The sequence below is a fragment of the Oreochromis aureus genome, linkage group 22, assembly GCF_013358895.1.
Source record: "Oreochromis aureus strain Israel breed Guangdong linkage group 22, ZZ_aureus, whole genome shotgun sequence".
Taxonomy (NCBI): domain Eukaryota; kingdom Metazoa; phylum Chordata; class Actinopteri; order Cichliformes; family Cichlidae; genus Oreochromis; species Oreochromis aureus.
Window position 1 is genome coordinate 241,977 of NC_052962.1, and position 14,964 is coordinate 256,940.

The following is a 14,964-nucleotide window of genomic DNA, read 5'->3' on the forward strand; positions in this document are numbered from 1 at the left end:
CCTAGAGACAGAAATGGGACTCGTAAAAGTGTGTAAAAAACAAAAAACAAAAAAAACCCCAAACTCGTGTGTGTGTGTGTAATACCAACCAGATAAAGAGTAAGATGTGTCTCGCAGGAAATGGGACAAATAAGGATTGCTCCTTCATGTGAGCCCTGCCTTAAAGTAGTTTGTCAGACTACAGTCAAAATCAAAGCTGACATTTAAAACAGACGTCTTCCATTCTTCATGATCTACTAAACACAGCTAACTTTGGCCAACATCCCAAGGTAAAATATACCTTAGAATTTATTGTTTGAAAATACTCAGGTCTTTTTTAATGCAGATTTAATTTCATATGATGGCTCCTGGTGATTTTACAGCGTGATGTAGCAGGTATCAGTGATCTGTTGAAACTAACTACAGGCTACAGATGTTCACACAGCCTAAGATGCTTTTAGGCCACTTGTCAGAGTACCATGAGTGTTACGCATCTGATTTGAAGAACGCACTGACCACTTAATTAATTCTGACAGTTAAAAAAGGTCATCAGCTATGTGCATTTCCCAGCATGAATGGAAACAAATGGAAGTAAAATAACAAATGCATCAACCATTTAAAACAATCAAGTTTAGCTGGCTATTACATGCAAAGACTTCAGTGTGGTACTGCACTCTGGCTACAAAAGGTCATTCCAGCACAATCCACATAACTGACCACCAGAGTTTGAAGATTTACGCTGAGAAGGAAATCAAAAACGAAGACGGCTCTACCAGTCGCGGCGGATGGCAGCTAGGAATCTTTCCCCGCTTTGTTTCTTCCAGGTTAATACAAGGGATCAGCAACAGGCAAGTGATTAATACAATAACAAAGAAGTATACACAGAGTAAGATTTGGTGTAACCTGTTTACTTGAACAATATTATATAATCAAACATTTTCAAACACTTAAATATTTCATTATGTGGCCAAAAACAGGAAAAAAGCAAAATTAAGATTGTAAGATTATAGAAAAAAATACCATATCATTATTTGAATTGTGATGGACAAATATAGCATGGCCAAAGGATCCAATGATGCCCTTTAAAGCTGCATCCTCTGAGGACTCTTCTACGTTAGAAAAGCAGCAGATTTACATCTCCTACCTTAAACTATCAGCAAACTCTGAACTCTGTTGTGCCATGAAGTGCAGTGTCAGTAAGGGTTTGATTTTACGCTATATTTTCATCAACATAAATTCTGTAGTTTTGTTATATGTCATGCAAAAATAAGACACGAATATTTCAGTTCATTTTGCCCAAAGTCCATAAGTGTTATTGGAATAAATGGTTCAGCGGTAATATATACGAGAGTAGTGGTAAATGGAAAAGCCCTCCGTGACATTTCTGTGGAGGAAAAGTGCGACCTATGTTGTGAGTTAAGTTTCCAAAAAAGCAATATCATGGCACAGAAAACAACAAAAGGCAGAATCTAAGTGTACACAGAAAATACTTTAAAGTCAGCTGCTGGTATTGTGCCAGTTCCTAAAATCTCACATATCCCTCACAGAAAGCAACAATGAGTGTAGTGCTCCTTCAACGAGTTCATAGTTTGAATGTAGCATCGGCTGCAAATGGATGCCAAGGTTTCAGAAGACTCTACAGCTCAGATAGAGCTGCTGTTTGATTCACCGAACATCTGCTCACTTATAAATGAACAGCAACCATCTCCGTGCTGAAGCTACTTCCGTTATGACTTGAAATGAAAGATCTGAATTAGATTTCATTAATCTTTTGCTCTTTGCCTAAAAAAAGAAATTTAAATTGCAGACTACTCTTGGCTTTAGGAGCTCTCATGGCTTTAATACAGTCTATGCTGTAGTGTGCATGTGCTTGAGTAGGTATAGCTCACCAGTGGTGTTTGCTACTAGCTCAGCCCTTGTCCAGGCTACACAAACATTCACATTAGCTCTCTGTCCAACTGAGTGAGCCAGTACTGTGTCCTGGATACAAACTCAAAGTCACAGGTCAGTACCATCACAGACTCCAAACAGGGGTGGGGACCTCCAGGCCTCGATGACCGGTGTCCTGCAGGTTTTAGATGTCACCCTGGGTCAGCATGATTAGTTCATTAGCAGGCCTCTGGAGAACTTTAAGACATGTTGAGGAGGTCATTTAGCCATTTAAATCAGCTGTGCTGGATCAAGGGCACATCTAAAACCTGCAGGAACCAGCCCTCAAAGCCTGGAGGTCCCCACTCCTGCTATAAACAATGTAGAAGACCGATACTGAACTCTGCTGACATGGATGGTGCAGGAATAACTTCCTGATTTCCCAGCAGCCTGTCAGATTTGCAGTGATAGACTGCTGAACAGGGAACAAAGGTTAAAGTCAAGCAAATTTACAAGGCCAAGCTTCAACTGAGTTCAAACTGAATGGGGCCATAAGGCAGATTTAAATTTGCCTCTCACACACAATGAACATGGTCAGAAGAGCTAAACATTAGGAGGCACACTAAAACTGGCCAGTGGATGCAGGAGCAAACTGTTGGTGTTTGGTGGTGTCTGTTCAGTAAGACTTCTGTTCAGAGTTTATTCCTGCTCCTCGCTGTGTTCAAGAGACCCAAAGATCTTTCTGCTTCACCTCAAGTGTCTCAGTGATGCTCTCTTCATAAATGCTGCATCTGTCCTCTCTAAGATTTGCTGTTCCAAGTTCTACTCACCACACTGGAGGCAATCAGCTGGTCTCAAACCAAGTGACTGTCTCATGGGAACAGTAGTCCCACAAACAAGAAGAAAATAGAAACAGGTACCTGCTGGTGTTTTCCCCTTTCACTTAAGCATTCTCCGAACATTCATGAGCTCTTCTATTGTAGATTACAACAGTAACATAGTTACCAGTGAGAACATTCTGGTGACAACAGTGAGATCAGCTGAACACAGATGCAGATCTGTAGTGCTGGACATAAAGTGACACAAGTATCATTTCTCTGAATATGAAATTAATGTGCAATACAATTCTTAAGTTACGCTGCAGTCCACAGTCTGTGTCAGTCCCACCGCTGTGATGTCAGAGGGCTGGAGGAGGTGTGATACAGCTGGAATACTGGTGATGCCAGCAAATTCTCTCCATCTGTGGAAGACACACACCGAATAAACAGCCAGTCAGGAGACTACAGCGATCACTGCACGTGTGTGCATGCTGCCTGGTATGTCTCAACAATTAGCTAAGAGGCAACTGTAACATGGTGGTTGTTGCCTCTGTTTTAAAATGACCAAAAACTAAACTCTGTTCAAGAGGACAGGTTTAATGAAATCCTGTTAACTGTGACATGAAGAAAACACTTGAGATTTTTGTTCCAAAAACAGAGCCAACCTAAAGAAACTGCCTGTGAAACCAACCTGCTGACAGTTTGTTTAAAACAACTTCCTTTTCTGAGCTCTCAGTTCATGTCTTTAGAAATAATGAAATCCAAAATAATCAGTCTGATACACAACAAGTGTTTTCAGCCTATAAATGCAGGACAGAGACAACTATCTGTAGAGATTTCTTCATAGTTTGCAGCATTTCTTTCCAAAACTGGCTCTGTGGACACTGAAGTACCTGTTATGCCGTCAGTCAGATCCCCTGTACTGATTATTGCTTTTTTAAAAGAAAAATCAAGCCAGCAGTGTTTAGGAAGCATAATCTTTAGTCTGTATGGGTCTTTTATTTTGAAGAGGTAAGCGCTTCTCTTTGTTGTTCCAGTGTCTAACCTCATACTTTCCCATTTGCTCTGTGCAGCCTGACATGGCTTCCATTAAAAACAAAAGACCCGATGCCATTTTTACCAGCAGAGGCGCATCTGAAATAAGCATTGGCACATCTGGTGGAACTGCAAGCTCTGAGTGACAGTCCCACCAGTGTCCTGTTCAGCTGTTCTACAACTGAACACAGGGCTCGGAAAATTTCAAAATCTCTGGTAGCCCTTCGGGCAGGCACTCTTCAGTTTTTGGTAGCCCAAAATAAATGTAAGTAGCCTGAATAAAAAAGAGAGCAATTTTTTAATGTTTTGTTTCCTTTACAATATTATACATTAAAGTATAATATTGTAACGGAAACAAAAATTAATCAGAAAATTGTTAAAATACAAATCACAACAACTGTATAAAAATCACAGTCATCAACTCAAATACTTGGTTCTAATTGAACAGAAATTTCTATGAACTTGTAAGAACTGTGTAGAACATGAATCAGTCTGTGTCAGATCCTGAATCTGAAATTTCCACTGAAGTCAATGGTAAATTTTGACAATGGTAGTTCACTCTTTGCAACATAGTACGCTTTTGAAAGATTTTTCAGGACTTCTTCTTGTGCTTGGTTTATTTTTAGTATGTTTTTTGCAATTGCTGTTTGTTCTGGGAAAGATATTGCAGACTGGGCAATAATACATTTCTTGCATTTCTCATGGGTTCTGATGGGGTCTTTCTTAAAATTACTGGTCCCAGTTACAAAGGCGTTTGCTGACTCAAATGAAATGAAACTCACAACACACCCGGCAGAACATGATGTTATTTAGCTCGTCATATTCCAGCCACATAAATTCTTTTGTCCATGAAACCAAAAAAGCTGAGCTTTCTTTTTGCCTCATAGTCTGATTTGTCATAACTTTTCCGTTTTGTGGTAGGCTTTTATTTGGCTGTGCCTTCTTCACCCTGACCTGTCTTATTTGGCTCTGCAGAACTAAAATACCGGCGTAAATCCATCTGCTTTTACACAAGCACACATATAATCGTCAGCGATTCTCTGCGCAATCAACCTCTCACATGTTTAAGCTTGCTGTGGGAGATTTCACTTGTCATGTTTGATAGTAAGCTAATGAGTGATAAGACGATGTCAGAGGAATTGGTGCGCAATTAATCTGTGACTCACCAATACTGCCGCTCTCTACACACAGTTCGCGCGATCGCAAAGTGAAAGTGAAAGCAACAAACAAGCGCAAATTCAAACGCGATTTCAATGTGTCACATATTGACAGAGGCTCATCAATGCCAATAACATAATTACTCAGCTACATTTGCGAAAGAAAATGCAAAAGCATTGACACATATTTTTCCTTCCTATGATAGCCCGACGGGCAGGGCTGAGATGGATTTTGGTAGCCCCACTGGAAAAATCGCTAGCCCTGGGACGTCGGGCTAGCGATTTTGCGAGCCCTGGAACATGTTTCCATCTCAGAGGTGAAAGTTAAACCAAAGGCCTTGTCAATGCTACCACTGCTTATCACTGTTACTTAATGTTGCCTCTGGTAGTTATTTGAGAATTTAATTTAAAGTTCCAATCTACATGAATGAGAAGAATGCTGGTACTTTTACTTCACTGTCAGCAGGACATAAAAACTCCATGTTGAGAAGTACAGTCAAATCTGATAAAGACACTTAAAAAGTTAGATGTCTTTTCCCCAAAGTAAGGTTTAAAATGCTTCTTATAGTGCATGTTTTTCTTTTACTTTGCTTCATTCAAGACCGGGCATGAGCCAAACATGTCAAAGATCCGTATCTCGTCAAACATGAAAGTTTGCTAAACCTGATTTGTGAAACAGGCGGATGTATTCAGTACTTTCCCATGTCACAGTAAACATAAGATGATGATGTTCTTCCTTTGTTGGAGTTTAATCCTCCCTTTGGAGGCCTTCCTACTTGGGGGGAATACATGGTCTCAATAGCAAACGTTTAAACGTATGTCTCACACAAAACAACATCAGGCACATTACATACAGAGTAACACACTTTTGGTTCACATAAAAACGTAGTTAAATCACCAATAGGCTGCAACTAGTAGTGATGGGATTTCCGGTTCTTTTTAGAGAACCGGCTCTTTCGGCTCGGCTCACTAAAAAGAGCCGGCTCTTTCGGCTCCCAACCGGCTCTTCAGCTTGTTTTGTTGCTTTAATTAATTTATTATTAACAACAATATAAAATTATGCACAAAACGAATTACTAATGTAAAAAAAAAAAACAAAAAAAAAAACGTTTTATTTATATATGTTTATATAAAAATATATACGGTGGCCCCTAGAGACAAAGCACGTACAAACTCCAAAACACATTTCTAGCGTTAACCGAACTTCCAAAACAGAGCTAACTAGATCACTTAAATTACACAACTGAAAGCATATGTGTATTGTTTGAGTATTTATACACAAGCACTCATATATATTCAAATAATCAAAAAAAACAAAAAAACAAAAACGGGACAATGTTCCAGAAGGAAAGACTTCCTATTGTGGTTGTGCACAGTTGGGGCTAATAGATTTCAGTTCACCTACACCTGGCAGGGGATGCATGTCTTTAGGGTATTCCATCAGTGCCACTGTTAATTTTTATATTTTGGTTCAACACATTATAATCAATCATCTTCAAAGTAAAAACTGGGTTACACCAGAGTTTGCGGTCTCGGTTTTTTTATGATCTATTATGTTTAGCATTGGTTTGGGTACTGAAGGCTGTGGTCTGACTATTATGTAAGTAAATAAAAATAAAGAAATATGTTGAATTGTGTCTAAAATGTTAATTTACCTTTTACTACCACACACCAAATCCGGTCGCTGGTACTTCCTGGCTTGTGTAGCCACTAGGTAACAAAAGCTCAACACTGCGTGTTTTGGAGTTTGTACGTGCTTCGGGGTTTGTACGTGCTTTCTCTCTAGCGGCCACCGTAAATGTATTTATTTATTCACTCCACATAAAATGTAATAAATAAATCATATAATACAAAAACCAACTATTTACATTTCAACTTTTAACTATTTAAATTTTCAGCTTTTTCCTTTTAAACAAATTTAAACTCTTTCTCTCCCTTTCCCTCCCGCTCTGTTCCTGTGCTACTGCGAGTGTAACTACCACCCCTCCCCCCTCTTCCCAGCGCAAAGCACAAGGCTCGCGTGCGGAGTGAAGCGGAAAAAAAGTGCGAGAGAGGGTGAGAGAAAGAAAAAAAACCCATGGCTCCCAATAAGGAGCCGGCTCGCGTCGTTCACTTCAAAGACCCGGCTCTAAGAGCTGTTTCGTTCGCGACCGACACATCACTAGCAACTAGGGCTGGGTTTAACGATTTTAGTTTGAATAAAGTGATATTGATTCATTAAATCCTGAATCGATTTTTAAATATAAATGTGTTTTATCAGAAACGCCAGAATCTTAGCTTAAAGCTCATTAAACTATTTAAACAACCAGCAAACAGCTAAAACAGTAAATGAGAGCAGGTAAATGGATTCCAAACAAAGATATAAACACAGAGTGTGGATCGTTCACCCGACTGTGTTTTATCCTCAGTTACTCTGACAGAAAGGCATCTGCTGTGATGCTCACACCTCTGATCAAGTCTCAGCTTTGTTTTTATACATAGATTTTAAAATATGGATATATACTGATGAGCAGAATTTTAATATTTCTGACTGATTCAAAATGTAATCGAATGGAATCAGTTATAAAATCAGTGAGGATACTCAGGCCTAGCTGCACCTAACGCAGGCCTTCAGAGTCACTGGCTGTGTCCCAATTCAGGGTCTGCACGCTTGAAGTACGCGCACTATGTACGGTGCGTACTATAAGTACGAGAAGTGCGGAAGTGAGAGGCTTGTGAAATGGGACGGTCTAGCCTTCGTCGTGCTGCTCAGGTTGCCTAGCAACCATGATACTAACCGCGAGAAACGTTTCATACAGCTTTGTTTGACAGAAATGAAGGAGAAAAATGGCTTGCACACCTGCCTTATGAGGGTAATTCAGTGTCCATGAACAAGTCAATTACTTACTGAATGCCATACAAGAGACAGAAAAACAGCTCTATGCAGACGGGTATTAGTTGTTATGTGGAATGTAAACCTTTTCTATATGAATCAATCTATGCAACAAAAGTTTCAGCGTGCTCTTTAACGCAGGGCTTTATGTTGCTTTAACGCTTTAAAATGATCCAAATGTGTAGTAATGAATGAGGCCACTTTTTCCTCCTTTAGAAACGGTATGATTCTGTCAGTGTGCTTTGGATCATCACGCTGGAATATTCCTGGGAGAGCTCTTGTCAGATTAGTTTGGTACATCCACTGGTGTAATTTATATCTGTCATCTCCCCCTGCGTGCTTCAACTGTGGAGATGACACATTCATTGTTAACATCAGTAAGTTCATCTTGGTCTTTTCTGGTCAAAGAATGCACTCCCAGTATTTATTAGATTTCTTCTCATGTTCTTTAATTTTTTAATAAACTGAAAAGCAAGTCTGATAGGTTAAGAGGGGATAGGTTAATTGGATAATCCAAATTGTCACTAGGTGTGAATGTGCGAGTGAATGTGAGCGTGAATGGTTGTCTGTCCCTGTGTGTTGGCCCTGCGACAGACTGGCGACCTGTCTAGGGTGTACCCCGCCTCTCGCCCTATGACAGCTGGGATAGGCTCCAGCGCCCCCCGCGACCCTGGAAAGGATAAGCGGAAGCGAATGGATGGATGGATGGATGGAAAAGCAAGTCGTTTTTTCCTTTGGATGCAATCCATAGTTGCTGTTATACGTCTTCCTCACTGAATGAACTCTCAGTAATAACTGCTAGATTTTCCCATGTATGTTTTCAGGGCTGGACTGTGGAGGTAGCATGGGCTTATTTTAGAAAAGCCACTAGCTTGTTGTACATCTCCTGATTACTGCTGCAGCTCTGTGGTTTGTTTTGGCTGGTCACCGGCATTCCTTTATCCTTTTCAGTCTTTATTCTTTCCTATGTGGAGCACACACAGCACAGAATGGCAGATATACTCAGGAAGTAGAACATCCACTAATCCTAATTTAATCATTTAATCAACAACCATCCTAAAGGCAGATCCCAACATGAGGACATAACCAGTGTAAAATTATTAATTAACCAAACTTCGGTTCCATCATTTTTTCACGTAGTCTCGAGTTATTCATTATATTCACACATTGTAAACTCCGTCAGCTTTCCTGACTTGCATTGAAAGGCTTGGATGTGAGCATGTGCAGTAGCCCAATGTTGATCTCAGAGTAGAAGACTGACACGCCTCAGTGCAGCATAAAGAGCTTCAGTGCTGGATTTTAACGTTTTTTTGGAAGTCTGTAATAAGTGTGTAACAAAATGTGCAGCTGACACATCCAGTGTTTATTAAAGTTAGTTTTCCAGCACTAACTATCTCAGCTAATAGGTGCTTCACAGTTAGACTTAACTATGAGGGAATATTAGGGCCACGTTGAGAATAAAGTCAGAAGCTTGAGATTAATCTCGAAATGCTATTTTGGTGCCTGCTTTGAGTCAATAACAACTTTAATCTCCACATTTTGAATAATACATATATTTTTATTCTTAATGGGGCCCTAATACTCCATCACAGTTAGGAGAGAAACTTGTACCGAATGTGTCGAGGCTTTGTTTCACAGACAACACCAGCTTTTCTTACCATTGGTCACAGAATGCCCCAAACATATTTTAGTTATTTCAACTAAAAGTGAAAGTAAACAAGTTGGCGCCCTTTTTCTATTTTGCTCGAGCTGACAGAGTGCATGTAGTTTGATCCTCCAGGTGTTTGCAGAAGGTAAACTCCATACAAATAACCACAGCTCTGGCTGTGTTAGCTTAGCTGCAGAGTTCACACTCAGTTAAGTTTGTTAAAGCTGTGTGAAGCCCAGCAGCTGATAGTGGATCTTACTCACAACACACAATCATTCAATCTTTACAGGGAAATGGTTCCTCCCAGAGCAGGTCTGAGCTCCGAGCTGGTTTCACACCACTCAGAGAATGTTTTTTTGTGTTTCACTTGGTAACAGGGTTAAAATAGATCCAGGATGTCCCTGCTGTGTTTGTGTTGGATGCCCAATGAAAGAGCACTGAGCATTTTTCTCTTCTTCTTACAGTAGTTGATCAACTTACACAGACTCGTAGTGTTTAACTGTGTAACAACTGCTAGCCCCTAGACTAAAACGCCTTCAGTAAACAGTTGTATTATTCTGAAGCTTTGACAAAAAACAACACAATAATGTTACAGAAGAAAATTAAATCTGATAACTTTGACAAATATAACAAGAATAAAGGGACTCACCTTTAATTTGCCTTTACCTTGTCTGTGACAGACACAGGCTTGTCTTTGTGTTCCTTAGTGTCTCTCATGTCATCGGTGTCCTTTCTTGTCTGGTCATTCTCTTCCTCCACAGCTAGCATCACACTCTGTCGAACACTGACAGAGATCACCAACGCCTGAATGATGCCATAGATCAGAGCAAACTGCAGGAGATACTCCTGGATCAACCAGAGTAATCCTGCCATTCCAACTGTGGCAACAAAAAACATAGCCATACCATGAAACCACAATCTCAGTGCTCCCTGGACACCCAGCACCTCCAGGATAAGCTTGGCAGGAGGTGACACAGTCCACAGGAAGCCAACAACAAACAGGTCAAACAAGTGGCGTAGGAAGTTGAAGCAGATCTCGTAGTGCTCTGGTACAATCTCCACGTTCCAGCTGTGAGCAAACAGTCGAAAAGGAGAAGTCAGCTGAGAGGGAGAAGGGGTGGGGGACGGAGGGGGGGTTCCATAATCAGAAAAGTCTCCATCAGTATCACGTTCCCATGAATCTCCAGTCCCACCATCACGTTTCCTGTGTCGTAGTCCACTTAGCTCAGTTTTCCTTGGCCACAGATAAGAAGTTGGAAGATATCTATCCCACCACCTAGGAACCAGTACAGTTTCAGTCTCTTGCTTCCCTGCTGCCAGATCTTCAATTTTAATAGGCTGAAGCTTCTCCTGTGCCTCCCAGTACTCCTCTACTGGACTGCTTAATTCATGCTGACGTCCCCATGCACCCCAGATCCAAGCGCTCCAAGCCTTGATGCCCCAACCACCACTGCCACGCAGCTTTTGGTGCTCAGATGTCAAAACGTTAGTGTCCTTTGACCTGGCACCGCTGCTGCCCCATGAGCGCACCCACCCCCACGCTTTGCCCACCACAGCTGTCATGTCTGCTCGCGGCACTTGTTGGAGCTCGGTTAAAATCGTCAGTTCTCACGTCCTGTTGGCTTCCTGAGCTTCAGAGAAAAGCATGCACGTGCTGTCGGTGTAGCTATAAAGTTGAAATACTTGTTCAGGAGGCCTCAGGCCTGAGCAACGTGACGTCCTCGGGTCATCGCCACACCTGTGGGTGTGTTCGAGCAGTTCAGCAGACAAAAGGTTACACTCGCCCCCACCCTACATTAGTTACAGGGCTCTGCTCTTAACGAGACTCCACCATTTAAAGTCCAGAAGAACAGGCTACATGTTCGGTTTCAGCTGACAACCTTCGAGGGTGCTTTCAGTATTTCGGCAACACCTTAGCATAGAGGAACTGGGAAAGTTGACGAAAGCTTCAGCTCAGTGTTAGCCAACAGTTAGCTTATTCTTTGACCAGCCCTTCCTAACAAAAAACAAAAACTTTTTTTCAGTCTCTCGAAACACATTTAACTCCTCAAACAAGTAGAAACGTTGGTTTGCGCGTGCAGTCCGGTATCCAGCTCCACGTCAACATCATGCAGCTTTGCTAACATACAGCAATCAGCTGCCCTACAGGTTACTCACCACTGAGCGAGCTGTTTAAAGTTTACCTCACATATGATTTTTCGGTGTGAACAAACGTGTCAGTGATAAAAGTCAGTAGCTAAAAGCTCACCTTAGCCGCCGTTAGCTGCTTTGTCAGAACCCAGCTAGCGCTACTCGTTAGCATGAGAGAACTCTATAAACAGACAAGTTGCTCTGCTTCAGGACGTCGTGGCTCAAATGTCCTCTGCGGGGAGGAAAGTCCGTGTCCACTTAAAGCTAAGGGAAGGCTGGTACCACTAACAACACTCCTAGCAAGCACAAAAAGGTCGACTGAACAGTTTCCCCGCTCATTACGAGAACAAAGACGACGGACTACCGGGTCGCTTTCAGCCTTCAAAATAAAACCATGGTTACCGTCAGCGGGTCAGGCTCACGTGACACTCGTCCTCTTCAGTGATATGTTGCCAATGTGTAAATTTAGCTTCGCAATTCAGTCAATTTCACGGAGGGAGATGTTTGTAAAACACATGTCAAACTACATAATGTCTCAGGTTCTGGACACACTTTGTTTTGATCGCAGCTGTGTAGAAAACGTGACCAAGCAGCTTTGAGCTCGGCCTTTTATTCCTTTGCATGAGATAGTTTAATGGGGTTTGATAATTTTGCCACATCACTAACATTTAATTCCAGTTTAGCCATGTGCAGCACTTTAAGAATGCAATATTCACAGCCACCCATCAGTAAAGTTTCACACATTTAGACATGTAAAATAATGTTGTACTGATGTGCAAGAGACCCTAAACCTAAAAGCTGCTTGGGGATTATAGTTACAACCATCTGATCAGTGCAGGAGAAGAATTTATGGCATAACTGTCACCCACTGAGATTAGCCTCCAAAGCACACTGCTCAGAGTTTACTGTGATCAATCCACTGAAGAAAAGAGCCATTGGTCATGTGTGGTCAACCTTTATTGTCCTTAAATACAGTGGTTTAAAAAAAAAAAAAAAAAAAGTTCAACATTCACACTGATGAAGACAAGTTGCTTAAAGCGATGGAAGACTTCCATCAGATGACAGACGAGCATCTTCAGTGCTGGGAGTGCCACCTCTGCAGTTACACACCTGTCAAAGGACAGAAATGAGTTGAGACATTTAAGAGGGTGGGGAAACTCATTGTCACACATTGTAGTACATCTCCAACTTACAGCACACACACTGCATTTTCCTACTGCAGCAATGATCATTTGAATAATCCACATACTCACACCAACCTGCTTTCTGTTCATGAAGGTCATCCAGCTGGGGCTGCTACAGTCATGCCTGACAAGATAACAGTGATGAAATCACAAGCGCTTCCTCATCCATATATTCAGCAAACACTCCAGTCTGAGTGTCTCAGTGCGCTGCGAGTAGACTTCAGTTAACATCAGTAGAACCGAATAACTGAATCATCATCGACTCAGACAAAACAGCAGCTCCATTTCAGCAAGCCTGGATAATTTGAATACACAGGCTAAGCTCCGATATCTTAGTATAATCTGTTCATGATCAAGTATGGTCACAGAGGTGATGTAACACCCGAAAATGAACATGCGTTTCTTACTTACAGACATGGAGACCAGCTGTGTGCAGACGAGCTACAAGACAAGAAAGCACCATTAGCACCTAATTTGTACCAGTGAACATATTCACAGAAACCATGTATATGGATGCGTTACCCATTTACTGCAAACACTTCAGACTTGTTACATGACTGTACAACTTCTCCCCATGAGAAACTATCAGAAAGGGCCCAGATGACTGGGACACTTGTTTCAAACATCTGAAGTATTAAAATGGTAAATGTGTTTTTATCTTTTACATGTGCTAAGGTTTGGAGACTGTTAATCAAGTGCATACCTGAGTATGACTACCTTTACTCAAAGCAATGAAGCACAAGCTTTAAGTGTGTTCTCTTTGTTGGACAGATTTGAAGAAAGCCCAGCCATGACTTAATGTCTGTGTAATGTGCAGTAAATGGGCTGCTGTGGGTTTTGTGGTCAGTGCACTGTGAAAACAACTTCATGCTTCTCAGAGACTCTAGTCTATGCAATCATCATCCCACATTAAGGCACAGAACAATGTTTAGAGTCCAGGCTTACCCAGAAGAGCCATGTCCAGCAGAAAGACTGTGCTGGAGTGCCTGCAGAGTACAAAGGAGAGTTTTAGAACTGCTCTGATTGTAGCATTCACATTTTATAAAGTAAAATGCTGTTCAGTGCACTGTGAAAGAGCTTCATTGTGTATTCAGAGACTCTAGTCTTATGAATCATCATATCAGCATACTATTTTCTCCATTACATTAGAGGATCTTTTTAACACTCACCGTCAGCTCGCAGCTGCAGACTCACTCTTATGTCCCTGTGACACACACTGTTCTGCATCTGCTCTTTGCAGCTTTCTGGAAAAGAGGATGCAATATCTAGTCAGTGAAGTTTTTATATGGTAAACGTTCCCTTTAGAGCCATAGTCCACCTTCAGAAAGATCTACTTCACAACAAGGCCTTACATCCCAACAATATTTATTCCCAGGGCTTTAACCCATTTCTAAATATAACAGCTTCACTGTGCTAGGCTAGGGTAGGTAGCCGCACCTCACCAGAATTACTATGTACTGTTCTAATTGGCTTGCTTTGTAAAATGGTATTACCATATCCCAGTTAACTTCTACACATTTGCACTGATTACAATTTAGGTGGGAAAAATGCATATTTCACCTGCTTTACACCAAGTTGTGTGGATGCGGCCATCAGCTGTTAGCTGGACAATTTAGCATTTTAATACTGTCCCATTATAACGCCTTACTGCAGCATAGCCTAAAACTACGGTAAAGTATCTGATTAATACTAGATGATTACTCATTCCTACTAGTAATTTAAATTAAAATCGCCACCGAAAACAGAACCTTTGATCTAATACTCACACTCCTCTTCTAACAGCTTCTCCGGTGGTAGGCTCTGTAGATTCACTACCTAACCCCACGTTTTCTGCACGGAGACGAACAGGACCGCAACGAGGCCAAGCTCCTGGCCACGTGCTGAGCACCTGACCCGCGGATCACGTGCCGCTCGTCCCTCATGCTCTGCATCATGACTCTGACCACAGAGCTCTCCAAATAAACCCTCCATTATCAATTCAGAGCGTTAATCTGTGTAAATGCTAAAGTCTTGAACACCAGCTCCTCCTTCCTCCACAGCCAGGACCCAAAGGCTGAGCAGGAGCGCGCCCACAGCTTATATACCCGGGTCCTTCACCGCTACCGGACTTTTGGAGGCCCGAATAATGCCTGTTTCGGCCTGAATAATGCCTTTTTGGAAGTCAGGCCCCAAAGAAAATGTGAACACTTCATAGCGCTGTCAGTTTGTGTAAACAAGCTATAATACACAGATACGATATATTTAAAATACTATACACAAGAGAGCAACGATA

At 41.5% G+C, this 14,964-nt stretch overlaps 1 protein-coding gene and 1 non-coding gene across 5 annotated transcripts; both read right to left on the reverse strand.

Annotated features, from left to right (window-relative positions):
- Nucleotides 1-871: 871 nt before the first annotated feature.
- On the reverse strand, nucleotides 872-14,760 carry c22h6orf47 (chromosome 22 C6orf47 homolog). Of its 4 annotated transcripts, none has more exons than XR_005609881.1 (8): nucleotides 14,459-14,760; nucleotides 13,862-13,936; nucleotides 13,638-13,678; nucleotides 13,104-13,133; nucleotides 12,768-12,816; nucleotides 10,284-12,618; nucleotides 10,028-10,162; nucleotides 872-3,088 (listed from the first exon to the last, which is right to left on the reverse strand). XR_005609881.1 is itself a non-coding variant. In XM_039605831.1 (3 exons), exons 2-3 carry the CDS (start codon nucleotides 10,939-10,941, stop codon nucleotides 3,026-3,028), a joined length of 960 nt encoding a protein of 319 aa, XP_039461765.1. In that variant the 5' UTR covers nucleotides 10,942-11,374; nucleotides 11,627-11,930; the 3' UTR covers nucleotides 872-3,025. The 4 variants fall into 4 exon arrangements, 2 of the variants coding, with proteins under 2 accessions (XP_039461765.1, XP_031600787.1); XR_004199770.2 differs by having other exon boundaries at nucleotides 10,028-10,447; nucleotides 11,627-12,618; nucleotides 14,459-14,758; XM_039605831.1 differs by lacking the exons at nucleotides 12,768-12,816; nucleotides 13,104-13,133; nucleotides 13,638-13,678; nucleotides 13,862-13,936; nucleotides 14,459-14,760 and having other exon boundaries at nucleotides 10,045-11,374; nucleotides 11,627-11,930.
- Nucleotides 13,533-13,599, reverse strand: LOC116324367. The gene has a single exon (XR_004199775.1). It is a non-coding gene; the product is annotated as a small nucleolar RNA SNORD52 (small nucleolar RNA).
- Nucleotides 14,761-14,964: the final 204 nt, after the last annotated feature.